Raw genomic sequence first — 26,378 nt, 5'->3', positions numbered from 1 at the left:
TAATAGATAAATAGAATAATAATATTAAATAAAAATACTTTTTAGGGGCCAGGTGGTGGCGCGCCTGGTTGAGCACACATGTTACAATGCGCAAGGACCCAGGTTCGATCTCCTGGTTCCCACCTGCAGGGGGAAAGCTTCACAAGTGGTGAAGCAGGGCTGCAGGTGTCTCTCTGTCTCTCTCCCTCCCTATCACCTCCTTCCCTCTCAATTTCTACCTGTCTCTATCCAATAAATAAATAAAGATAATTAAAAAAAAACTTAAAAAATACTTTTTAAAAAAGAGACAGAAATTGAGAGGGGAGGGGGAGATAGAGAGTGAAGGAGACAGAGAGACACCTGCAGCCATGCTTCAACACTTGTGAAGCTTTCCTCCTGCAGGTAGGGGACCAGGGACTTGAACCAGGGCCCTTGCACAATGTAATGTGTGCGCTTAACCAGGTGTGCCACCACCTGGCTCCCTATTTTCATTTACTTAATGGGTAGAGGTAGCCAGACACTGAGGGATAAAGAGGAGATAGAGAGGGAGAGAGACAGACAGACTCCTCTAGACCTGCTTTACCTCTTACAAAGCTTTCTCCTGCAGGTGGGGATGGTGGAATGCGGCTCAAACCCAGGTCCTTGCACACTGTAACGTGTGCACTTAAACAGGTGTGCAGCCACCTGACCCTTATATATATATTTACCAGAGCATTACTCAGCTCTGGCTTATGGTGGTGGTGGGGAATGAATCTATGACCTTGAAGCCTCAGGCATGAGAGGCCTTTTGCAGGACCATTACACTATTTCTCCTGCCCCTCCAAAAGTCTGCAAACTAATACCTCCCCATCCCCCAATTTCTCACTGCACAGCTCTTTGGCTTCCAAACTCCCTACACTGTGCAGGACAGATAGCACTGCTGTGCCTGGGGATTGGAGCACATGAGAAAACACCCCGCAAGTGCTGGGGAGATAGCATAATGGTTAACACAAATGACTTTTTCTTTTTTAAAAAATATTTTATTCATATATTAATGAGGAAGATAAAAGGAGGGAGGGATTGAACTTGGGAACCTCATGCTTGAGAGTCCAGTGCTTTATTGTACCACCTCCCAGACCACACGCAAAAGACTTTCATGCCTGAAGCTCCAAGATCCCAGATTCAGTCTCCAGGACCACCATAAACCAGAGCTGAGCAGCACTCTGGCAAAATAAAGGAAAGGGAAGGAAGGGAAGGGAAGGGAGAAGGGAAGGGAAGGGAAGGGAAGGGAAGGGAAGGGAAGGGAAGGGAAGGGAAGGGAAGGGGGAAGGGAAGAGGAAAGGGAAGAGGGAAGGGAAGGGAAGGAAGAGGGAAGGGAAGGGAAGAGGGAAGGAAGGGAAGAGGGAAGGGAAGGGGAAAGGGAAGGGAAGAGGGAAGGGAAGGGAAGAGGGAAGGGAAGGGAAGAGGGAAGGGAAGGGGAAAGGGAAGGGAAGGGGAAAGGGAAGGGAAGAGGGAAGGGAAGGAAAGGGGAAAGGGAAGGGAAGGGGGAAGGGAAGAGGGAAGGGAAGGGAAGGGGGAAGGGAAGGGAAGAGGGAAGGGAAGGGAAGAGGGAAGGGAAGGGAAGGGAAGGGAAGAGGGAAGGGAAGGGGGAAGGGAAGGGGGAAGGGAAGAGGGAAGGGAAGGGAAGAGGGAAGGGGAGGGAAGGGAAGGGAAGAGGGAAGGGAAGGGAAGAGGGAAGAGGGAAGGGAAGGGGAAAGGGAAGGGAAGGGGGAAGGGAAGGAAAGAGGGAAGGGAAGAGGGAAGGGAAGGGGAAGGGAAGGGAAGAGGGAAGGGAAGGGAAGGGGGAAGGGAAGGGAAGAGGGAAGGGAAGGGAAGAGGGAAGGGAAGGGAAGAGGGAAGGGAAGGGGAAAGGGAAGGGAAGAGGGAAGGGAAGGGAAGAGGGAAGGGAAGGGGGAAGGGAAGAGGGAAGGGAAGGGAAGAGGGAAGGGAAGGGAAGAGGGAAGGGAAGGGGAAAGGGAAGGGAAGGGGAAAGGGAAGGGAAGAGGGAAGGGAAGGGAAGGGGAAAGGGAAGGGAAGGGGGAAGGGAAGGGAAGAGGGAAGGGAAGGGAAGAGGGAAGGGAAGGGAAGGGAAGAGGGAAGGGAAGGGAAGAGGGAAGGGAAGGGAAGAGGGAAGGGAAGGGGGAAGGGAAGGGAAGAGGGAAGGGAAAGGGAAGGGAAGGGAAGGGGGAAGGGAAGAGGGAAGGGAAGGGAAGAGGGAAGAAGAGGGAAGGGAAGGGGGAAGGGAAGGGAAGGGAAAGGGAAGGGAAGAGGGAAGGGAAGGGAAGGGGAAAGGGAAGGGAAGGGGGAAGGGAAGGGAAGAGGGAAGGGAAGGGAAGAGGGAAGGGAAGAGGGAAGGGAAGGGGGAAGGGAAGAGGGAAGGGAAGAGGGAAGGGAAGGGAAGGGAAGAGGGAAGGGGAGGGAAGGGAAGGAAGAGGGAAGGGAAGGGAAGGGAAGAGGGAAGGGAAGGGAAGAGGGAAGGGAAGGAAAGAGGGAAGGAAGGGAAGGGGAAGGGAAGGAAAGAGGGAAGGGAAGAGGGAAGGGAAGGGAAGGAAGGAGGAAGGGAAGGGAAGAGGGAAGGGAAGGGAAGGGGAAGGGAAGAGGGAAGGGGAGGAAGGGAAGGGAAGGGAAGGGAAGGGAAGAGGGAAGGGAAGGGAAGAGGGAAGGGAAGGGAAGAGGGAAGGGAAGAGGGAAGGGAAGGGAAGGGAAAGGGAAGGGAAGGAAAGAGGGAAGGGAAGAGGGAAGGAAGGGAAGGGGGAAGGGAAGGGAAGAGGGAAGGGAAGGGAAGGGGGAAGGGAAGAGGAAGGGAAGGGAAGAGGGAAGGGAAGGGAAGGGGAAGGGAAGGGAAGGGGAAAGGGAAGGGAAGAGGGAAGGGAAGGGAAGAGAGAAGGGAAGGGGAAGGGAAGGGGAAGGGAAGAGGGAAGGGAAGAGGGAAGGGAAGGGAAGAGGGAAGGGGAGGGAAGGGAAGGGAAGAGGGAAGGGAAGGGAAGGGAAGAGGGAAGGGAAGGGAAGAGGGAAGGGAAGGGAAGAGGGAAGGGAAGGGAAGAGGGAAGGGAAGGGAAAGGGAAGGGAAGGAAAGAGGGAAGGGAAGAGGGGAAGGGAAGGGAAGGGGAAGGAAGGGAAGAGGGAAGGGAAGGGAAGGGGGAAGGGAAGAGGGAAGGGGAGGGAAGGGAAGGGAAGAGGGAAGGGAAGGGAGGGAAGGGAAGGAAGAGGGAAGGGAAGGAGAGGGAAGGGAAGGAAAGAGGGAAGGGAAGGAAAGGGAAGGGAAGGAAGAGGGAAGGGAGGAAGAGGGAAGGGAAGGGAGAGGGAGGAGGGAAGGGAAGGGAAGGGAAGAGGGAAGGGAAGGGAAGAGGGAAGGGAAGAGGGAAGGGAAGGGAAGGGAAGGGAAGAGGGAAGGGAAGGGAAGAGGGAAGGGAAGAGGGAAGGGAAGGGAAGAGGAAGGGAAGGGAAGGGGGAAGGGAAGGGAAGAGGGAAGGGAAGAGGGAAGGGAAGGGAAGAGGAAGGGAAGGGGAAAGGGAAGGGAAGGGGGAAGGGAAGGGAAGAGGGAAGGGAAGGGAAGAGGGAAGGGAAGGAAGAGGGAAGGGAAGGGAAGAGGGAAGGGAAGGGGGAAGGGAAGGGGAAAGGGAAGGGAAGAGGGAAGGGAAGGGAAGAGGGAGGGGAAAGGGAAGGGGGAAGGGAAGGGAAGGGGGAAGGGAAGAGGGAGGGAAGGGAAGAGGGAAGGGAAGAGGGAAGGGAAGGGAAGAGGGAAGGGAAGGGGAAAGGGAAGGGGAAAGGGAAGGGGGAAGGGAAGGGAAGAGGGAAGGGAAGGGGGAAGGGAAGGGGAAAGGGAAGGGAAGAGGGAAGGGAAGGGAAGGGGAAAGGGAAGGGAAGGGGGAAGGGAAGAGGGAAGGGAGGGAAGAGGGAAGGGAAGGGAAGGGAAGAGGGAAGGGAAGGGAAGAGGGAAGGGAAGGGAAGGGAAGAGGGAAGGGAAGGGGGAAGGGAAGAAGGAAGGGAAGGGAAGGGGGAAGGGAAGGGGGAAGGAAGGGAAGAAAAGTAAAAGGAAACCCTCTTCCAGTGCTGTGGCATCCTCTATCTGAATTAAAAAATAAAAACTAAGTGGTCCGGGAGGTGGCACAGTGGATAAAGCGTTGGACTCTCAAACATGAGGTGCCGAGTTGAATCCTAGGCAGCACATGTACCAGAGTGATGTCTGAGGCAGCACATGTACCAGAGTGATGTCTGGTTCTCTCTCCTACTATCTTTCTCATTAATAAAGAAATTAAAAGCTTTCAAATATAATAATAATAATAAAGACTGGGGGGCAGTCGGTAGCACACCAGGTTAAGCACACTTGTTGCAAAGCCCAGGGATCCGTGTACGGGGGGGGGGGGGGGGGGGGGTGTCGGGTGGTGGCGCAGTGGGTTAAGCGCACGTGGCGCAAAGCGCAAGGACGGGCGTAAGGATCCCAGTTCGAGCCTCGGGCTCCCCACCTGCAGGGTAGTCACTTCACAATTGGTGAAGCAGGTCTGCAGGTGTCTGTCTTTCTCTCCTTCTCTCTGTCTTCCCCTCCTCTCTCCATTTCTCTCTGTCCTATCCAACAACAAACAACATCAACAATGGTAATAATAATAACCACAAGGAGGCTACAACAACAAGGGCAACAAAAAGGAAAAAATTGGCCTCCAGGAGCGGTGGATTCATGGTGCAGGCACCGAACCCAGCAATAACCCTGGAGGAAAGAAAAAAAAAAAAAGGATCCCAGTTTGAGCCCCCAGCTCCCCACCTATGGGGGAGTTGCTTCACAAGCAGTGAAGCAGGTCTGCAGGTGTCTTTCTCTTCCCCTTTCTGTCTTCCCCTCCTTTCTCAATTTCTCTCTTCCTATTCAACAATAATAGGCACAGCAACAATGGGGAAAATAAATTACTTCTAAAATAATGTGTGCTTAAAGTCTCAGTTCCATAAAAATAGATACAGGCCCAATACAACCGATGTAAACATGTTTATAGTATATAATAAACATAATATGCACCTAAAAAAAAAGGTACAGGGCCTATGTTATTAGGTCTCTGCTGCCTCTCTCAGCCTTTTTTTTTTTTTTTTTTTTTGCCTCCAAGGTTATCACTGGGGCTCAGTGCCTGCACTATGAATCCACTGCTCCTGGAGGCCATTTTTACTGTTTTTGTTGCCCTTGTTGTAGTTGTTATTGCTGTTGTTGGATAAGACAGAGAGAAATTGAGAGGGAAGGAAAAGACAGAGAGGAGAGAAAAATAAGACACCTGCAGGCCTGCTTCACCACTTGTGAAGTGACTCCCCTGCAGGTGGGGAGTTGGGGGCTCGAACCAGGGTCCTCGCATTTTGCACCACATGTGCTTAACCCGCTGTGCTACAGCCCGATTCTTTCTTTTTTTTTATTTTTATTGTTGTAGTTATTATTGTTGTTGTCGTTGTTGGATAGGACAGAGAGAAATGGAGAGAGGAGGGGAAGACAGAGAGGAGGAGAGAAAGATAGACACCTGCAGACCTGCTTCACCGCCTGTGAAGGGACTCCCCTGCAGGTGGGGAGCCGGGGTTCAAACCGGGATCCTTATGCCGGTCCTTGTGCTTTGCGCCACCTGCGCTTAGCCCGACTCCCTCTTTCTTTCTTTTTTAAACCACTTTCCTCCCTTGAGTCACCATGGATCACCATCACACCAGTCTTTCCCTTCACTGGCACATCAAGGCTTCTCCTTTCTTAGTTTGCAGCAAACTCCATTCACCAGGAAAAGTTTTGCTTTAGTTTAAAATAGTTACTGCTTCAAAATAAATAGTTTAAAATAGATCTGGTTCAAAAAGTGTGCTCAAGGGAGACCCTTGCTGAACTCGCAAACTACAGCAGCCTTGCAGAGAGAGCGGTGGAGCCCCAGGAAAAGCCACTGTAGCTCCTCCCACCCAGTTTAAACCTATGTAGCACTTATCTTCTGCTGTTTATTTGTCCTATAATCTAAGCTCCCTAAGACTGTGTATAATATTCCCCCCATCTAGAATGGCTCCTGCCAAACAGTGAGTGCTTGGTAAATATTTGTGGAATGAATGAATGGGTATAGGGCAGCAAATACTCATTAAGTCCAAACTAAGAGCTCTAAACAATCATTTGCAAAACATCAAAGAGAATGAGCTTGCAACCCAGGAGGGAACACTAGACTTGCAAGCCTGAGGTGCTGAGTTTAATCCTTAGCATCTTTGCCAGAGCAATGCTCTCTTTATTTTTCTTTTAAGTATTATTATTTATTTTATTTTTTTTTTAAAAAGATTGTTTTTATTTATGAGAAAGATAGGAGAAAGAACCAGACATCACTTTGGCACGTACTGCTGGGGATCAAACTTGGGACCTCATGCTTGAGAGTCCAAAGCTTTATCACTTCACCACCTCCTGGACCACTATTATTTATTTTAATGAAATAAAATGAAAGAGAAAGAGAGAGAGTGCGAGCTGAGCACTGCTCAGCTCGTTTATGGTGGTGCAGGGGATTGAATCTAGGACCTCAGAGCCTGCCTCAGGCATGAGCGTCATTTGCAGAACCATTATGCTGTCTAACAATTGTCTTTTTCCATTGCCAGGGCTTCGATGTTCTGTGCAGGTATTTTCAGGCAGAGAGAGCACCGAAGCTTCCTCTAGTGCAGTGGGGGCTGGGCTTGGACCTGAGTCATGTGTATGGGGGATCACACAGCACACAGCCTCCCACCTGAGCTATACTGTCACACCAATACATCAATCTTAAAAAAAAAAAAAGAGGGGGGTGTCCGGTGGTAGCACAGCAGGTTAAGCACACATGGCGCAAAGCACAAGAAACCCAGTTCAAGCCCCCGGCTCCCCACCTGCAGGGGGGTCGCTTCACAAGAGGTGAAGCAGGCCTTCAGGTGTCTATCTTTCTCCCCCCGCCTCCATTTCTCTCTGTCCTATCCAACAACAACAAAAAAAGAAGTGTGTGTGTGGGGGGGAAGCCTGGGAGGTGGCACAGTGGCTAAAGCACTGGACTCTCACGCCCCAGGTCTTGAGTGATGCTCTGGTCCTTTTCTCTCTCCTCCTCCCACTAATAAATGAGAGAGAAAGGAGACAGCTCACCTGGTAGAACACACACACTTTAACCTGTGTGGAAACCCACCCCTACCAGCAGCAGTTGGGACCAGTTTCTCCAAGCACTTCAAGCGGGAACTGGATGAGAGCACAAGACAGTGCACAAGGACCCAGGTTCAAGCCTCCAGTACCCACTTGCATGGGGAAAGCTTTATGAATGGTGGAGCTAGCTGTCTTTCTCTCTCTCTCTCTTCCCATCCTCTCAACATCTTTTTTTTTTTTTTTTGCCTCTGGAGTTATTTTGCTGGGGTGCCTGCATCACAAATCCACTGCTGCTGAAGGCCATACCCCCCCCCCTTTTGTTGCCCTTGTTTTATCATTGTGGCTATTACTGTTGTTATTGATGTCGTTGTTGGATGGGACAGAGAGAAATGGAGAGCGGAGGGGAAGACAGAGTGGGGGAGAGAAAGACAGACACCTGCAGACCTGCTTCACCACCTGAAGTGAACCCCTTGCAGGTGGGGAGCCAGGGGCTTGAACCTGGATCCTTATGCCAGTCCTTGAGCTTTGGGCCATGTGCGCTTAACCTGCTGTGCTACCTCCCAGCCCCCTTCTTTCTTTCTTTTAACAGAGCACTGCTCAGCTCTGGCTTATGGTGGTGCAGGGGGATTGTACCTGGGACTTTGGAGTCTTGGGCATGAGTCTGTTTGTATAACCATTATGCTATTTAACCCCACCCTTCCTCTCAAATTTTCTCTATCCCATACATAAATAAATTAAGTGGTGGGGCAACGCTGTGGTCAGTTTCCTCTCTCCTGTCTAAAAAGAGAGAAAAGTCTGATAGAAGCAGAACCATGCAGATGAAGAACCTCAGCACTATCCCAGCAGTAGACAGAGAAAGAGAGAAAGAGAGAGAGAGAGACTTGACTAGTCACTTATCATCTAAAAGTTTAACTGAAACCTTGAGCTGTCTGGGCGCAGTCAAATAGGAAAGGAGCTGTGGCAAAAAGCAAATGCTTGTTGTCATCTCTGGAACATTACAGACCTACAGCCTCATCCCAACTTTATCACCAGCCAGTCTAGTTCTGACAGTAAACTGGGCCCTGACAGCAGATTGAGCGGTTATCTAGCAAAGTGCACAGGAAAAGGGAAACCATCATAAAACCTCTCAGAAAAAAAGAAAAATAGGAAGAAAAACCCTCCTATGTATCAAAGAAAAATTACTGGGTGGTCCAGGAGGTGGTGCAGTGGATAAAGCACTGGACTCTCAAGCCTGAGGTCCTGAGTTCAATCCCCTGCAGCACATGCAGCACCAGAGTGATGTCTGGTTCCTTTCTCGCCGATATTTTTCATAAATAAAATAAAGAAAAAGAAAAGACATTACGGGATACTTGCCGAAGAATGCTGAGAGGAAAAGGAAAGCGAGAGAGAAAAAAAGTTTAAGTTACACCAAACTTAGGATATGCCCAAAAATATTTATTAAAATACAATCTTGTCAAACTGGAACTTTATTGGAACAGGTCCACTCTGTCATCCTGAATAAATGACACAGCCGGTAGTAAATACACAATAGAAAGCAGTGACAAAAAAAAAAAAAATTTTTTTTTTTAAAATTCATCATAAAAATCAGCCCATAAGTAGCACAGTGAAAGACATGGGATTCTCCAGGGCCTTGAGAGAATTCAAAGTGGCACCTTAGGTGATCGAGGGAACCAAAGCTATATGTATATTTCTTCTGCAGGCTGTCCTTTGGGTTGAGAAACTACTCCCTGACCCGTTTTGACAGAATATCTGCTTTCACTAGTCAGCCTGACGGGAACTGATCCCGTCTGCTTTTGGGGGCATGGTCAGAAGATGGCTCTGCCCTCCCAACCCGACCCTGCCGGACTCTATTTCAGGTCCATGAAGCGGATATCCATGATGAGCAGGTAGTTCTTGGGCAGCGGCCGGGGGGCTGGAGAGAGGACGGTGAACACCTGATGCTCCAGGTCCACACTGGTCACCACGATGAAGCCGGCCACGCTGGTCTCGGAGAGGTTCTCCTCGGTGCCCTCGGCCGTGCTGACGCTCAGGAGGTGGTGGACCATGTCCCTGCCCGGGGTGACGGGCACCAGCTTGAGCTGATTGTCCTCCTGCGACATGCCCAGGGGCAGACAGGAGTCCGGGATGGTGGGGGCGCCCACTTTGTAGATCTTCACGTCGGAGAACTTGACGTTGAAGGCGTGCGGGTAGAAACAGCCCCGGAAGCCATAGAAATATTCCCGGATCCGCTCGTCCCGGCACTCCCGCCTGAAGTCCTTCGAGCGCTCCACCACCCCCCCGGATTTGGGGAGCAGCACGGTGCGCACGAAATGCGGCAGGTCCCGCTTGAGCTCGTTGTACAGGCGCTCTTGGTCCAGCACCACCACCACGTCCACCTCGAAGGCCGAGGCCGCGTGCACCAGGGCGTGGTAGCCCGAACCCTTGACCCAGCCGCAGGTGTTGATGACGCAGCCGCTCACCGAGGCCCTTCGGTTCACCTCGCACCTCTGGTTGAACACGTCGGCAAGCCGAGAAGTGATCTGTGGAAGGCAGGCTGCGTGGTGAGGGAAACACGCACACACGCTGACGGAGACCGACCCTGAGCCCTTCTGTTGCTTGTGGACCTGTGCCATGCACAATACCCACCCCCATCACCCCCCTCAGTCCTGACCTGCAGGGGGAAAGCTTCACCAGTGGTAGAGTAGGGCTGCAGGTGTCTATCTCATCATCATTATTATTATTTAATATTTATTCCCTTTTGTTGCCCTCGTTTTATTGTTGTAGTTATTATTGTTGTTGTTATTGATGTCGTTGTTGTTGGACAGGAGAGAAATGGAGAGAGGAGGGGAAGACAGAGAGGGGGAAAGAAAGAGAGACACCTGCAGACATGCTTCACCGCCTTTGAAGTGACTCCCCTGCAGGTGGGAAGCCGGGGGCTCGAACTGGGATCCTTATGCCGGTCCTTGTACTTTGTGCCGTATGTGCTTAACCCGCTGCGCTACCACCCGACTCCCTATTAGTATTTTTTTTAATTATTTATAAAATGGAAATATTGACAAAACCATAGGCTAAGAGGGGTACAATTCCACACAATTCCCACCACCAACTCCGTATCCCATCCCCTCCTTTGATAGTTTTCCTGTTCATTCTTTATTTTTAATTATCTTTATTTATTTATTGGAAGAGACAGCCAGAAATTGAGAGGGAAGGGGGTGATAGAGAGGGAGAGAGACAGAGAGACACCTGCAACACTGCTTCACCACTTGCAAAGCTTTCCCCCTGCAGGTGGAGACCAAGAGCTTAAACCTGGATCCTTGAGCATGTGCACTCAACCAGGTGTGCCACCATCCAGCCGCAATTTCCCGTTCTCTATCCCTCTGGGAGCATGGACCCAGGATCATTGTGGGATGCAGAAGGTGGAAGGTCTGGCTTCTGTAATTGCTTCCCCGCTAAACATGGCGTTGACAGGTCGAACCATACTCCCAGTCAGTCTTTCTCTTTCCCTAGTGGGGTAAGTCCTTTTTTATTCCCCCCAAGCTCCTTCTGTAGAATCATCTATGTGTTCTCTAATGTATTCTTTATTTATTTCTTACTGGATAGACACACAGAAATTGAGAGAGGAAGGGGCAACAGAGAAGGAGAGAGACAGACCTGCAGCCCTGCTACACCACTCGTGAAGCTTTTCCCTTGCAGGTGGGGACCAAGAGCTTGAACCCAGGTCTTTGCTCACTGTAACATGTGCACTCAACCAGGTGCACCACCGCCAGGCCCCTTTCTCTCTCTTTCTCCACCCCCCTCCCCATTGTTGTCCTTTTCTTGTTGTCCTTTTTTTTTTGTAGTTATTATTGTTGTTATTGATGTCATTGTTAGATAAGAGAGAGAAATGAAGAGAGATGGGGAAGACGGGGAGAGAAAGAGAGACACTTGCAGACCTGCTTCACCACCTATTAAGCGACTCCCGTGCAGGTGGGGAGCCAGGGCTCGAACCAGGATCCTTATGCCGGTCCATGCACTTTGTACCACGTGCACTTAATCTGCTGCACTACCTACCGCCCTACTCCCCAAATTATCTTTATTTATTTATTGGACAGAAACAGGCAGAAATCAAGAGGGAAGGGGGTGATAGAGAGGGAGAGACACAGAGAGAGACACCTGCAGCCCTGCTTCACCACTCGTGAAGCTTTCCCCCTGCAGGTGGAAACCAGAGACTTGAAAGTGGGTCCTTGTGCCCTGTAATGTGTGCACTTAACCAGGTGCACCACCACTTGGCCCACTGCTTCCCCTCAATTTCTCTCTGTCCTTTCAAATTAAATAAAGTAAAAAAAAAAAAAACTTAAAAAAATAAAGAAACAGCTTTTCTGGAGTAGATAGCTTAAGGATTATGCAAAGAGACTCTCGTGACTGAGGCTCCAAAGTCCAAGGTTCAGTCCCCTGCACCACCATAAACCAGAGCTGAGCAGTGCTCTGGTTTAAAAAACAACAAACAACAACAACATCAACAAGAACAACAAAAACCACCAGCCTTTTCTGAAATCAAAAGGCAGTTGGTTGACAGGGCGTTTTAACTAGCAGGCAAACTTCTGTTTTTTGTTTATTTTATTTTATGAAATGGAGACAGAGAGAAATTGAGAGGAGGGGAAAACAGAGAGGGAGCAAGACAGAGAGACACCTGCAGCCCTGCTCCACCTCTTGTGAAGCTTTCTCCCTACAGGTAGGGACCAAGGGCTTGAACCTGGGTCCCTGTGCACTGTAATGTGTGCGCCACCACCTGCCCCGCAGACAAACGTCAGTAAGGTTTCTACCCCATAGCAGCCCTCCTCCCCCAGACCCCTACCCCCCGAGATCTGGTTCTGACCTTGTTATAGAGCTTGATGTTGGTGCCAGGAGTGGTGGAGCCAAAGTGATACACCAGGGGGGCCTGGATGGAGAATCCTTCTTCAACGTCAGCTGGCCGCTCAATGTAGAGGGCCCCCATGGTCCCAGGGATGGACACAGAGCCCTGGCCCACATCCAGCTCCACGTACGTGGGGCGGCGGCCCAGACGCACGGCGTAGTTGAGCAGGAGCCGGCACACGGTGGACTTGCCCACGTCGGTGGGGCCCACGACCATCACCCTCGGGCCGCGTTCTTCTTCCTTCTCCGCCTGCCTCCGCATCTGCTCCAGGGCCGTGTGAGTGTTGAGGTACAGCAACATTGGGGTGTCCTTGGAGATGTACGCCACCTCGGTGCGGCCACTCAGCTGGACGGAACAGCCGTGCCAAGTGAAGACAGCCACCTTGGCGCCGGCGTCAAAGGTGAACTTCTTGTTCCGGGTCAGCTCTGTGCCGAAGATCTCTGCCATGCCGGCCAGCAGCTCCAGCTGGACCGTCTGAGACGCCTCCACCTCGAAGCGGAGTTCCGTTTCTCGCTCCAGTTCAAATTTGGTGGTTGGCTTCTTGTCATCGTTGTTCTCCTCGCCCATCTTCTCCTGTGGAGCTGCAAGGCCCACAACACAGAGGAAGTCAGACTTAACCACAGTTGTGACTGTGTTCGAAAATCCTCCAGTGGATGGTTCCCCCAACAATGTTTAGTTTCCTTCCTTCCTTTTGCCATCAGGGTTATGACTGAGGCTAAGTGTCTGCATGACAAATCCACTATTCCTGGAAGCACTTTTTCTTCTTTTTGTTGATAAGAGAAACTGAGAGGGGAGGGGGAGAGAGAGGGAGAGAGAAGGAGAGAGAGAGAGCTGGGGAGATAGCATAGTAGTTATGCAAAAAGTCTTTCATGCCTGAGGCTCCCAGAGGCCCCAGGTTCAATTCCCAGCACCACAGCCAGTGCTCAGGTGTCTCTATCTTCCTCTCACTCTCATTAAAGTAAATTAAGAGAGAGAGACCTGCTGCACTGCTTCACTACTCGTGAAGTTTCCCCTCTGTAGGTAGGGAGCGAGGGACTTAAACTTAACAAGGTCCTAGCACGTGGCAATGCGTGTACTCTACCAAGTGGACCACCACTCTGCACCTACCTTCCTCTCAGATTTATTTATGAGAGAGGGAGAGGGAGAGAGAGAGGACCAGAGCATTATTCTAGCACATGTGATGCCAGGGATCAAACTCAGTACCTTATCCTTGAGAAGTCAATGTGCTAATGCATTGTGCCACATTAAAAAAAAAATTTTTTTAATATTTATTTTTGAGAGAGATGCAGAGAAAGACACAGAGAGAGACACCAGAGCACTGCTCAGCTCTGGCTTATGGTGGTGTGGAGGATTGAACCTGGGACTTAGGAGCCTACAGGCATGAGTGTCTGTTTGCATAACCATTATGCTATCTCCCTGACCCCCCCCCCAATTTGTTTTTATTTCTTTATTGGATAGAGACAGAGAGAAATTGAGAGGGGGAAAGAGAGATGGAGGGAGAGACACCTGCAGCCCTGCTTCACCGCTCACATAGCTTTCCCCCTTCAGGTGGGGACGGGGGCTTGACCTCAGGTCCTTGGGCACTGTAATATGTGTACTCAACCAGGTGTGCCACTGCCTGGCCCCACTTAATTTTGTTTATTTTCACCAGAGATAAACACCAGAACACTGATCAGCTCTGGCAATGCAGCAGTGTCAGGGATGGAACCTGGAACCTCTGGAGCCTGACCCTCCGACACCCCCTTCCTATTTTCCTTTCTAATCATCATCACTCTCAGTATCCTATCCCGTTTATTTTATTTATTTTTATTTTTGGGGGGGGTATTTTTATTTATTGGATAGACAGAGCCAGAAATTGAGGAGAAAGGGAATGATAGGGAGAGAGACACCTGCAGCACCGCTTCACCACTGGCAAAGCTTTCTCCCTACAGGTGGGGGGGGGCAGACCCAACACTGATCATGGAGCATTGTAACATGTGTGCTCAACCAGGTGCGCCGCCCCCCGCCCCCCCCTCCTCTGCTTTGAATGCAAAGGTCGGACATTTTCTTCTTGTAATTTTTTATATTTATTTTCCCTTTTGTTGTCCTTGTTTTTTATTGTTGTTATTGATGTCACTGTTAGATAGGACAGACAGAAATGGAGAGAGGAGGGGAAGACAGAGAGGGGGAGAGAAAGACAGACACCTGCAGACCTGCTTCACCGACTGTGAAGCGACCCCCCTCCCCTGTAGGTGGGGAGCCGAGGGCTCGAACCAGGATCCCCACGCTGGTCCTTGTGCTTTGTGCCACATGCGCTTCACCCGCTGCGCTACCGCCCGACTCCTGGCTGGACATTTTTGTTTACTGCACGGCCTCAAATACCTAAAACAGGTCATAACATCCCGTAGCACCTCAAAAAATACTGTGCAGCTGGCTCCCACAGCTGGAAAGGCGCAGCCACGAACGGGCAGATTTGATTACATCAGTTTCATCAGGCTATAGGCATCCGCCAGCCTTGGGAAGGGAGCAGGTGTCCACTCCCCAGTCCTCTGAGCAAAAAGAAAAGGGCTGCAGGGAGTTGGGCGGTAGCACAGCGGGTTAAGCGCAGGTGGTGCAAAGCACAAGGACCGGCATAAGGATCCCGGTTTGAGCCCCCGGCTCCCCACCTGCAGGGGAGTCACTTCACAGGTGGTGAAGCAGGTCTGCAGGTGTCTGTCTTTCTCTCCTCCTCTCTGTCTTCCCCTCCTCTCTTTGATTTCTCTCTGTCCTATCCAACAACGATGACACCAATAACTACAACAATAAAACAAAAAGGGCAACAAAAGGGAATAAATAAATAAATAAAATATTTTTTAAAAAAGAAAGAAAGAAATAGGCTCCTGTATTATGATGTACAAGAGAGAGCAGACCCGGGGTGGGGGTGGAGAGCATAATGGCTATATCAAGGCACTCTCATGCCTGAGACTCCAAGTCCCTGGTTCAATCCGTGCACCATCAGCCAGACAATGGTAAAATAATAAATAATAGTCATCATCATAATAATAAATGCTTTGAAAAAGGGAGGGGAGGCTGGGGAGCCAGCCTAATGGTTATGCCAAAACAAACTCTCCTGCCTGAGGCTCCAAGCTCCCAGGTTCAATCCCACCCCCCACCCCCCCGCACCACCATCTGTCAGAACTGAGCACTGATCAGGCGTCTGAGTGTCTGTCTCTATCTGTCTCATTAGAATAAAATGTCAATTAAAAAAAATGAGAACAGGCCCAGAATGTAGCATTCAGGCCCCGTCGGCGACCACCGCACAGATCATTCAAGCTCCCCGACCCTTTTCCGCAGCTGTCAACCGGCCGTACTCACCCCTTTGCTCCCGCCAAGTGTCCTTCTGAGGAACAGTAGCGACTGAGTTGTTGCCAACAACAACAACAATCACTTTGTAAACTCAAAAAAGGTATAAAGAATGACTTCCCATGCCAGACCGCATCTCTAAGCTCAGCCTTTGTCCCAGCTCCCCTAGACACCCGACCCCTAGCACCCACCGGGCGACGACGGAGTTCCTGAACTTTATTGCCACCCCCTGCGCAGCCCCCGAAGCCCCTTCGGGTAAACTGAAAAGCCCAGTGGGCCAAGACCCAATAGGACCACCGGCCACACTGGCCCAAGACCCACGCCGGAAACGCAGGCGGTTCCGCACTTGCGCGATGGAGGCGACGTGGTCGCGCAGCCACCCCTTCTGGGAAATGTAGTTTTATATCGGGACGGCTGGACGTGGTCACGCTTGCGCGGCCGCTTGGTCTTCTGGGAGTTGTAGTTAAGGATTGTTTTGATCGTGACGCTAAACGTGGGCGTGGGCGGCTGCCGTCATTGTTGACGGAGGTGGAAGGGGGCGGGGCCAGAGGCGTGATGGTTACGCCCCCGCGTGGGGCGGGGACTGGCGGCGGAGTCAAAGGTCGCAGGCTGGTTTGAGGCTCCTCGAGTTCTCTGGTTCCCCTTCACTTGCATCCTGCGGGGGAGGGGCAGGCTGCGGGGAGGTGAGTGGACAGATAGCCTCCTCGCCTGGAGCACTTGCCAGCAAGTGGGGAAATCAACTAAATCCTAGATTTAGTGGAAACAGGCTGACACTACTCATCTCACACTGTGCTAGGGACCTAGAGATTTAAAATTTTTAGGCAAGAGCTGCAGTGATTAAAACTTGCTGCAGGTCCCTGAGACCAAGAGCCTCAGTTGTGTTCTGGTCTAAATTAATGAATAAATTATATATGCGTGTGTGTAATAATAACAGAATGAAAGTTCAAAAAAATTTTTTTTCTAATTACTCCATAGTCATTACTCAACAACTTAGCTACTGAGTCAGGCACTCTTTCCCCCCTAAATTCCTGACCATTGTGTTACAAAGTCTGCCATATACCCTACAAGCAATTGGTCTGTAGTCCTTTCTCTCTGGCTTGGACTTTGGAATCTTGTATTTGCTATGGCATTCTGTTCACTAAGTGACTTAGGGCAAATCACAGGTTTCTTTCTTTTTTTTTTTTTTAATCACAGGTTTCTTATCTGTAAAACAGGGATAATGGGGCCCGGCGGTGGCGCAGCGGTCTAAGCTCACGTGGTGCAAAGCACAAGAACCGTCAAAAGAATCTGGGTTCGAGCTCTGGGCTCCCCATTTGCGGGGGAGGGGGGTCGCATCACAAGTGGTGAAGCAGGTCTGCAGGTGTCTATCTTTCTCTCCCCCTCTCTGTCTTGCCCTCTTCTTTCGATTTCTCATCGCTTGTGAAGCGACGCTCCTGCAGGTGGAGAGCCAGGGGCTCGAACCAGGATCCTTAAACCGGTCCATGTGCTTTGTGCCACCTGAGCTTAACCCGTTGCACTACCGCCAGACTCCCTTATTTAAAAAAAAAAAAAAAAAAAAAACTTAAAAAAATTTTTTTTATCATCTTTGTTTATTGGATAGAGACAGCCAGAAATCAAGAGGGTGGTAGAGAGGGGGAGGGACAAAGACACCTGCAGCACTACTTTGCCACTTGTGAAGCTTTCCCCCTGCAGGTGGGGACTGGAGACTCAAACCCGGGTCCTTGCTCATTGTAATGCATGCGCTTAACCAGTTGCACCAACACCAGGCCCCCTTATTTTATTTTTTAACTAGAGCACTGCTCAGCTCTGGCTTACAGTGGTGTGGGGGATTGAACCTGGGATTCTGGAGCCTCAGGTGTGAGAGTCTGTTTACATAACCACTGTGCTCTTTCCCACCACTCCCTTTCTCCCCTTCCTCACTGTTTTCCTCATCAGTATATCCTCAAGCCCCACCTTATTTACATTTCTTTTCTCCTCTGCTGCTCAGAGAAGGACACTTCTCACCTTCCTCTTTTTTCTTTACTAAGTTCTCCCTCTCACATCCAAAGCTCTCAAGATACCACTTTCCATGATGCATTAATTTAGGGGCTGTGTGGTGTTTCACCCAGTAGAACACACAGTACCATGAAAGGGGGCAGAGATTCGAGATCCTGGCTCCCCACCTGCAGGGGAGGCTTCACAAGCGGTGAAGCAGGTCTGCAGGTGTCTTTCTCTCCCTGCTTTGCCTCCCCTCCCCTCTTGATTTCTCTCTGTCCTATCCAACAACAACAGCAATAACAATTAACAATAAGGGCAACAAGAATAGAGGGGAAATGGCCTCCAGGAGCAGTGGATTTGTAATGCAGACTCGGAGCCTTAGCGATAACCCTGGAGGCAATATATAAATAAACAAAACACACACACACACACACACACATATATATATATATGAAATATCAGTACATATCACTGAACTTCCATTTTTAGCTAGGAAGCTATGTAGCAGTTATGCAGAAGAATTGCATATGAAAAGTCCAGGTTGGCATCATCCACAGCCAGCCAGAGCTGAGTGGTGCACGGCTCAAAACAAAAAACCACATGAGACTGAGGAGATTGTGCATGGGTAGGGTATGAGTTCAATCCCCAGCATCTCCTATGCCAGCGTGATACTCTGGTTGTTTATTTTCTTTATTTCTTTTTCTTCTTTTTTTTTCTGGGGCTCGATGCCAGCACTACTAATCCGCTGGTTGTAGTGGCCATTTTTTCCATTTCAAAGAGAAATTGAGAGAGGAGAAGGAGATAGAGAGGGAGCAGGAGAGAGAAAGAAAGACATCTGCAGACGTACTTCACTGCTTGTGAAGCAAGCCCCCTGCAGGTGGGGAGTGGAAGCTGGATCCTTACTTGGGTCCTTGTGGTTTGTACTATGTGCGTTTAACCCAGTGTGCCACTGCCCAACCCCACTCTGGGTCTTTCTCTCCCTCTCATTAATGCATAAGTAAATCTTTTTTTTTGGGGTGCTGAAGGTATAAGTAAATCTTTTTAAAAATATTTATTTATGGGGGTTGGTTGGTAGCACAGCGGGTTAAGCGCACTTGGCAGTGTAAGGATCCCGGTTTGAGCCCCAGCTCCTCACCTGCAGGGGGGTTGCTTCATAGGCGGTGAAGCAGGTCTGCAGGTGTCTGTCTTTCTCTCCCCCTCTCTGTCTTCCCCTCCTCTCTCCATTTCTCTCTGTCCTATCCAACAACGAACAACATCATCAACAACAATAATAACCACAACAAGGCTATAACAACAAGGGCAACAAAAGGGGGGAAAAATAGTCTCCAGGAGCAGTGAATTCATGGTAAAGGCACTGAGCCCCAGCAACAACCCTGGAGGCAAAAAAATTATTTACTTTCCCTTTTGTTGCCCTTATTGTTTTATTGTTGCAGTTATTGATGTCATTGTTGTTGGATAGGATAGAAAGAAATGGAGAGAGGAGGGGAAGACAGAGAGAGGGAGAGAAAGATAGACACCTGCAGACGTGTTTCACTGATTGTGAAGTGACCCGCTTGCAGGTGGGGAGCCGGGGGCTCAAACCAGGAACCTTACGCCCTGTGCCATGTGTGCTTAACCTGCTGTGCTACCGCCAAACTCCCAAGCATAAACATATCTTTAAATAAAAAATATACATGGAAAGAAATAGAATATGAGCATCATTCTGGCACGTTGAATGCCAGGGATCAAATTCAGGGCCTTGAATTACATATCCAGAGCTATGGCCACCAAGTCATATAAAAAATCTTTTTTTAAAAAAAAAATTTATTTATTTATGAGAAAGGTAGGAGGAGAGAGAAAGAACCAGACATCACTCTGGTACATGTGCTGCCAGGGACTGAACTCAGGACCTCATGCTTGAGAATCCAATGCTTTATCCACTGTGCCACCTCCCGGAACACATAAAAAAATCTTAAAAGACAAAGACCTTAAGTCATATAGCAATAACAGATAGATAAACAGATAGATAGATAGATAGATAGGCAGACAGACAGACAGAAAGGGGGCCGGGTGGTGGTGCACCAGGTTGAGCACACATTACAATGCACAAGGACCCAGGCTCAAGCTCCTAGTGGGGGGAAAGCTTCACAAGCGGTGATACAGTGTTGCAGGTGTCTCTCTGTTGCTATCTCCCCCTTCCTCTCAATTTCTCTGAAAGTTTCTCTCTCTGTCTCTCTCAAATAAATATAGTAATTTTTTTTCAAAAGATAGAAATGAAGAAAGAAAAAGAAGGAAGAAGAAAGTGGAATTGACATGTGATTAGAAGCTGATGATAAAAACAACCAAACAAACAACAACAAAAACTCTTCACCCAGGGTGCAGAAAGTCAGAGGAGACAGCATAATGGTTATGCAAAGAAACTCTTATGCCTCCGGCTCCAAAGTTCCAGGTTGAATCCCCCGCACCACCATAAACTAGAGCAGAGTAATGTTCAGATAAAAAAAGAAAGGAAAAAAAAAAAACACCTTGAACCAGCCTGACCATCAAGATAGCTTACCTGGACAGTGTGCTTGTTTTGTCACATACATGACCCAGGTTTGAACCTGACCCCTCCCACACTGGAGGAAACTTCTGGATATTATTATTATTATTTTAAATTTATTTATTTATTTATTCCCTTTTGTTGCCCTTGTTGTTTTTTTATTGTTGTAGTTATTATTGTTGTTGTCGTTGTTGGATAGGACAGAGAGAAATGGAGAGAGGAGGGGAAGACAGAGAGGGGGAGAGAAAGATAGACACCTGCAGACCTGCTTCACCGCCTGGGAAGCGACTCCCCTGCAGGTGGGGAGCCGGGGTTCGAACCGGGATCCTTATGCCGGTCCTTGTGCTTTGCGCCACCTGCGCTTAACCCGCTGCGCTACAGCCCGACTCCCGATATTATTATTTTTATCACCATCATCATCATCATCACCAGAGCACTGCTTAGCTCTGGCTCATAGTGGTGCTGGGGATTGAACCTGTGGTTTTGGAGCCACGGGAAGAGAATCTCTTTGCACAACCATTATATATATATCCCCCTCACTTCTTTTCTTTCTGTTTTGGATGGGCAAGGGGGGGGAGACAGAGAAAAAGAGGAGGAGGAGAAGGGAGAGAAGGAGGAGAAGGGAGAGAAGAGACACTTGCAGTAGTGTTCTACCACTTACGAAGCTTCCCCCCTGCAGAGGGGCTTGAACCCTGGACATTCTGACATGACAGCTTGTGGACTGTCCTGTGTGTACCAGCTGCCCTCCAGTATCTTTCCCTCTCTCCCTCTGTCACTTTCTATCCAAAAAAGTTAACTCACAACAGTGAATAACAACAACAAAAAGAAGGCAACCAAAGATGTGATATCTTCATAAGCACACACAGCTGGCATGCATCTCTTTTATTTTTATTTTATTATTTTTATTATTGAGAGTAGTGCAGCAGGTAAAGCACATGGTGCGAAGCTCAAGGACCGGCGTAAGGATCCCAGTTCGAGCCCTCGGCTCCCCACCTGCAGGGGAGTCGCTTCAAAGGCGGTGAAGCAGGTCTGCAGGTGTCTATCTTTCTCTCCCCCTCTCTGTCTTCCCCTCCTCTCTCGATTTCTCTCTGTCCTATCCAACAACAACAGCAATGACAACAACAACAATAATAATGACAACAACAAGTGCAACAAAATGGGAATAATAATTAAAAAAGGCCTCCAGGAGCAGTGGATTCATATTCTTTGCTTACTGGATAGAGACAGCCACAAATCAAGAGGGTAGGGGGAGAGAGAGACAGACACACACACAGACAGACAGACAGACAGACAGACAGACAGACAGACAGACACACCTGCCTCACCACTTGTGAAGCTTTCCTCCTGGAGGTGGGGACTGGGGGCTCGAACCTGGCTCCTTGAGCTTTGTAACATGTGAGTTTAACCAGGTGTGCCACCACCTGGTCCCTATTTTTATTTATTTTTTTATTGAGGGATTAATGGTTTACATTCAACAATAAAATACAGTAACAAAAATGTATATAGTAGTTTGAACATGTGTAACATTTCTCAGTTTTCCACATAATTCAACCCCTTGTGGGTCCTCTGACATGTTCCAGGATCTAAACCTTACCCCCACCCCAAAATCCTTTACTTTAGTGCAACACACCAAACCCAGTCTAAGTTCTTCTTTGTGTTTTCTTATTTTTCAACTTCTATTTTTAATTATTAGTGATTTAACACTGATTGACAAGATCATGGGATAAGAGGGGTACAATTCATGTAATTCCCACCACCAGCATGCCATATCCCATCCCATCCCCTCCATTGGAAGCTTTCCTATTCTTTATTATTATTATTATTATTGTAGTTACTGATGACTTCGTTATTGGATAGGACAGAGAGAAATGGAGAGAGGATGGGAAGACAGAGAGGGGGAGATAAAGATAGACACCTGCAGACCTGATTCACCGCCTGTGAAGCGATTCCTCTGCAGGTGGGGAGCCGGAGGCTCTAACCGGGATCCTTAAGCCAGTCCTTGTATTTTCTTTTAAATTTTTAAAATTATATTTATTTATTTTCCCTTTTGTTGCCCTTGTTGTTTTTATTGTTGCTGTTGTTATTGATGTTGTCATTGTTGGATAGGACAGAGAAATGGAGAGAGGAGGGGAAGACAGAGAGGGGGAGAGAAAGACCTACACCTGCAGACCTGCTTCACCGCCTGTGAAGCGACACCCCTGCAGGTGGGGAGCTGGGGGCTCTAACTGGGATCCTTATGCCAGCCCTTGAGCTTGGCGCCACGTGCGCTTAACCACTGTGCTACCATCCGACTCCCAGCTTTCCTATTCTTTACTCCTCTGGGAGTATGGAGCACCAAAAATCTTTATGAGGTGCAGAAGGTTGGAGGTCTGCCTTCTGTTATTGCTTCTCTACTGGACATGAGCATTGGCAGGTGGATCCATACCCCCAGCCTGCCTCTACCTTTCCCTAGTGGGGTAAAGCTCTGGAGAGGTGGATCCCAGGACACCTAAGTGAGGTCATCTGCCCAGGAAAGGCAGGCTGACATCATGGTAGTATTTTTCAACTTCTGTGTCTGAATGAGATCATCTCATATTCATCCTTTAGTTTCTGGCTTATCACACTTAACATGATTCCTTCAAGCCCCATCCAAGATGAGGTAAAGAAAGTGAAGTCACCGTTTTTAATAGCTGAGTAGTATTCCATTGTGTACATAGACCACAGCTTACTCAGCCACTCATCTGTTGTTGGACACCTGGGTTGCTTCCAGGTTTTGGCTATTACAAATTATGCTGCTATGAACATAGGTGTACACAGATCTTTTTTTTTCCAGTTTCTTTTTTTTTAAAGCTTTTTAAAATATTTATTATTTATTCTCTTTTGTTGCCCTTGTAGTTATGATTGATGTCATTGTTGTTGGATAGGACAGAGAGAAATGGAGAGAGGAGGGGAAGACAGAGAGGGGGAGAGAAAGATAGACACCTGCAGACCTGCTTCACTGATTGTGAAGTGATCCGCCTGCAGGTGGGGAGCCGGGGCCTCAAACTGGGATCCTTATGCTGATCCTTGAGCTTTTTGCCACCTGCGCTTAACCCTCTGCGCTACAGCCCAACTCCCTACACAGATCTTTAGCACACATCTCTTGAGCTATGAGAGCTAAGTCTTACCATCTAGCTTTTGAGGGTTTTAAGTCAAGTACACTGTTCTGAAGTTACAGTAACCTCTGTTTACTAAGTGCCAAGCATGGACCAGTCCCTTTTTTAAAAAAAATGTTTAATATTTATTAAATGGGAATCTGGGGAATGTTATGCATATACAAACTATTGTAAAACATTAATTCCCCAATAAAGAAATAAATTATTAAAAAAAAAAAAACAGAAGGGGGATATGTTGGGGTCTGCTTGGCCCCAATCTAGGCCCAGCAGACATTCCATAAGCCTGGCTCGAGTTTCACTTCTTCTTCTAGCGTTTGCCCTTCTTTCGTAGCCAGTCAACAGCGTCAGGTTGAGCCTGATGTAAAGTTTCGAGACCTCCTTTGAATCTGGAGAGGTGGCAGTCGTTGACTATGTGGGTCATAGTCTGTCTGGAGCCGCAGGGGCAGTTCAGGTCGTCTCTGGCTCCCCAGCGATGGAACATAGCGGCGCACCGGCCATGGCCTGTTCGATAGCGATTGAGGAGGGCCCAATCATAACGTGCTAGGTCAAAGCCGGGTTGACGCTTGCAGGGGTCTGTGATGAGGTGTTTGTTCTTTACCTCAGCTGACTGCCAACTCTGTTTCCAAGAGTCTGGAACAGAGAAGTTCAGTGTAGGCATAGGGGACCAGATTGGGTGACGAGACATCAAGCGTTGGACAGGGTGGGCGAAAATATACGCGTATATTGGCAGGTCCGGTCGAGCGTAGACGTGGGAAATGAACTTAGATGATGCTGCATCCCGACGAATATCTGGCGGGGTGATGTTGCTAAGAACTGGCAGCCATGGAACCGGGGTGGAACGGATGGTTCCAGAAATGATCCTCATGGAGGAATATAATTTGGAATCGACCAGGTGGACATGGGGGCTACGGAACCATACTGGGGCACAGTATTCTGCAGTGGAATAGCATAATGCCAGAGATGATGATCGTAGTGTGGAAGCACTCGCGCCCCATGAGGAGCTGGCCAGTCTTGCAATGATGTTATTCCTCGCGCCCACCTTTGCTGCAGTTTTTATGAGATGTTCGTGAAATGACAGAGTGCAATCGAGAGTAACGCCAAGATAGACTGGCTGGGCTTCATGCCGGATTCTCGTATTGCCAAGCTGCACATTAAGCTCATGCGAGGCCGAGGCATGGTGTAGATGGAAAACAGATGATACCGTTTTTGCAGTGCTAGGGATTAGTCACCAATCAGATATCAGAGACATGTCTTTCGTGAGTGTTTTCTCGAGGATGTCGAACTTGGATGCCTGGGTTGCACAGCAGATGTCATCGGCATAGATGAACTTCCTTGAAGAAGTTTCTGGGAGGTCATTGATGTAAATATTAAATAGCGTAGGAGCCAGAACAGAGCCCTGGGGGAGGCCACTTGAGACAAGTCTCCATCTGCTAGACTTGTCACCCAGATGCACCCGGAATCTTCTGTTTTGGAGAAGAAACGATATAGTGTTGGCCACCCATGGAGGCAGGCATCTTGAAATCTTGACTAGGAGACCACGGTGCCAGACCGTGTCATAGGCTGCTGTGAGATCAACAAAGACAGCACCCGTCTTTAAATTCTTCTGGAATCCATTTTCAATGTAAGTTGAGAGGGCCAGGGCTTGTTCGCAGGTAGATCTTCCTGGGCGGAAACCAGCTTGGGCGGGTGATAGGAATTTCTCTGTAAGGTGAGAAATACGTGACAGAAGCAGCCTCTCAAGGAGTTTGTAACACACGGAGAGGAGAGAAATTGGTCTATAGCTGGCGGCCAGTGTTGGGTCTTTCTTTGGTTTCAAAACCGCTATTACCTTCACAGGACACCAAACTTTGGGCATAGACTCAGATTCCAAGATGTGGGACAGGAATGAAGCGAGCCACTTCTTTGCCGTGGGACCCAGGTTAAGAATGAGTTCTGGGGTGATGTTATCATAGCCAGCAGCTGTTCCCGGTTTAACCCTCTTCAAAGCATCTTCCAGTTCAGACAGTGTAAAGGGAGAGAGTTTTGGAGATGGACAAGATAACCGGAAGTGGGATGACCACTCATGGGAAATTTCTCTTTTCCAGACTGGGTCGATCTTAGCACGTCCAACTTGAGTTAGGTTTCGCTGATGGTCACTAACTTCCTCAGAGTGACACAGCATTTCCTGTAGGCCGTGCCTAAATTCACCTCTGCCCTCCAGCTGATGATGCGTAAAGCGCATAGACCCCACTGATGGGGACGCCGCCTCACACCACCTCTAACGTCATCTCACCCTACCTTCCCATCCCTGCCTCTACCCCCTGCCTATAAAAAATGGTCTTTTTCTCAATAAAGCAAGTCACTGCCTTGACAGAAAAAAAATTTAATATTTATTTATTTATTTATTTTCCCTTTTGCTGCCCTTGTTTAACATTGTTGTGGTTATTGATGTCGTTGTTGTTGGATAGGACAGAGAGAAATGGAGAGAAGAGGGGAAGACAGAGAGAGGGAGAGAAAGAGAGACACCTGCAGACCTGCTCCACTGCCTGTGAAGCCACTCCCCTGCAGGTGGGGAGCCGGGGCCTGAACTGGAATCCTATTGTCTGTCCTTGTGCTTTGCCCCACTTGCGCTTAACCTGCTGAGCCACTGCCAGCCTCCACCCCTTTTCTCCCCCCCCCGCCCCCCCCCCCCCGCTGACACTCAATTTCCCCCCCCCCCCCCCCGCACATCCACATCTCTGTAGGGGAAATTGCACTATTTTCACTGAGCAGAAGAGAAAAGGGGGTCTCAATAAGGATCTGCCACTTGCCCTGGGGTTTCTGCTGAGTGTATGGGCAGAACTGGGATTCCAACTCAGGTCCCTTTGAAGGCAGGCCCTCGGATCTCATCTGAAGAAGGCATCCATCGCCACTGCTGTTGTTAGAGCTGCAGAACCACGAAGGTGCAGCACTGGTCATCTTGGGACTGGAAGGCAGCCAGGAGCTACCCAGAAAACCTGCCTGCAGGGGCCGGGTGGTGGTGCACCTGGTGGAGTGCACATATTCCAGTGCTCCATATGGACCCTGGTTTAAGCCCCTGATCCCCACCGGCAAGGGACAGGTGAACTTCACCAGTGGTGAAGCAGAGCTGCAGGTGTCTCTCTCTACCTCCCTTTTCCTTCTCAATTTCTGTCTTTATCCACAGTAAAAATGAAAACAAACAAACAAAACAGGGGCCAGGTGGTGGCATACTTGGTTGAGTGCACGTTACAATGCACAAGGACCCAGGTTCAAGCCCCTGGTCCCCACCTGCAGGGGGGAAAACTTTGCAAGTGGTGAAGTAGGGCTGCAGGTGTCTCTCTTTCTCTCTCCCTATCACCCCCCTTCCCTCTTGATTTCAGGCTGTCTCTATCCAATAAATAAATAAATTTTTAAAAATTAATTAAAAAAATGAAAGAACATTAACAAAAAAAAAAAAAGAAATAGCCTGTCTTCAAAAGTTTATACCCCGGGCAGAAAACCTTA

General features: G+C 49.0%; 1 protein-coding gene across 2 annotated transcripts; it reads right to left on the bottom strand.

Moving 5' to 3' along the window:
- Positions 1 to 8,488: 8,488 nt before the first annotated feature.
- CLP1 (cleavage factor polyribonucleotide kinase subunit 1) lies at positions 8,489 to 15,604 on the bottom strand. Of its 2 annotated transcripts, none has more exons than XM_016186617.2 (3): positions 15,455 to 15,604; positions 11,904 to 12,523; positions 8,489 to 9,588 (listed from the first exon to the last, which is right to left on the bottom strand). In XM_016186617.2, the coding sequence occupies exons 2-3, from the start codon at positions 12,507 to 12,509 to the stop codon at positions 8,917 to 8,919; spliced, it is 1,278 nt and encodes a 425-aa protein (XP_016042103.1). In that variant the 5' UTR covers positions 12,510 to 12,523; positions 15,455 to 15,604; the 3' UTR covers positions 8,489 to 8,916. The 2 variants fall into 2 exon arrangements, with proteins under 2 accessions (XP_016042103.1, XP_007519533.1); XM_007519471.3 differs by lacking the exon at positions 15,455 to 15,604 and adding an exon at positions 15,276 to 15,448.
- Between the last annotated feature and the right edge of the window lie 10,774 nt (positions 15,605 to 26,378).

The sequence above is a fragment of the Erinaceus europaeus genome, chromosome 17 (assembly GCF_950295315.1).
Source record: "Erinaceus europaeus chromosome 17, mEriEur2.1, whole genome shotgun sequence".
NCBI classification, from domain to species: Eukaryota; Metazoa; Chordata; class Mammalia; order Eulipotyphla; family Erinaceidae; genus Erinaceus; species Erinaceus europaeus.
Note: the sequence above shows the minus strand (reverse complement) of the source record. Positions and strands in the feature narration are given on the sequence as shown.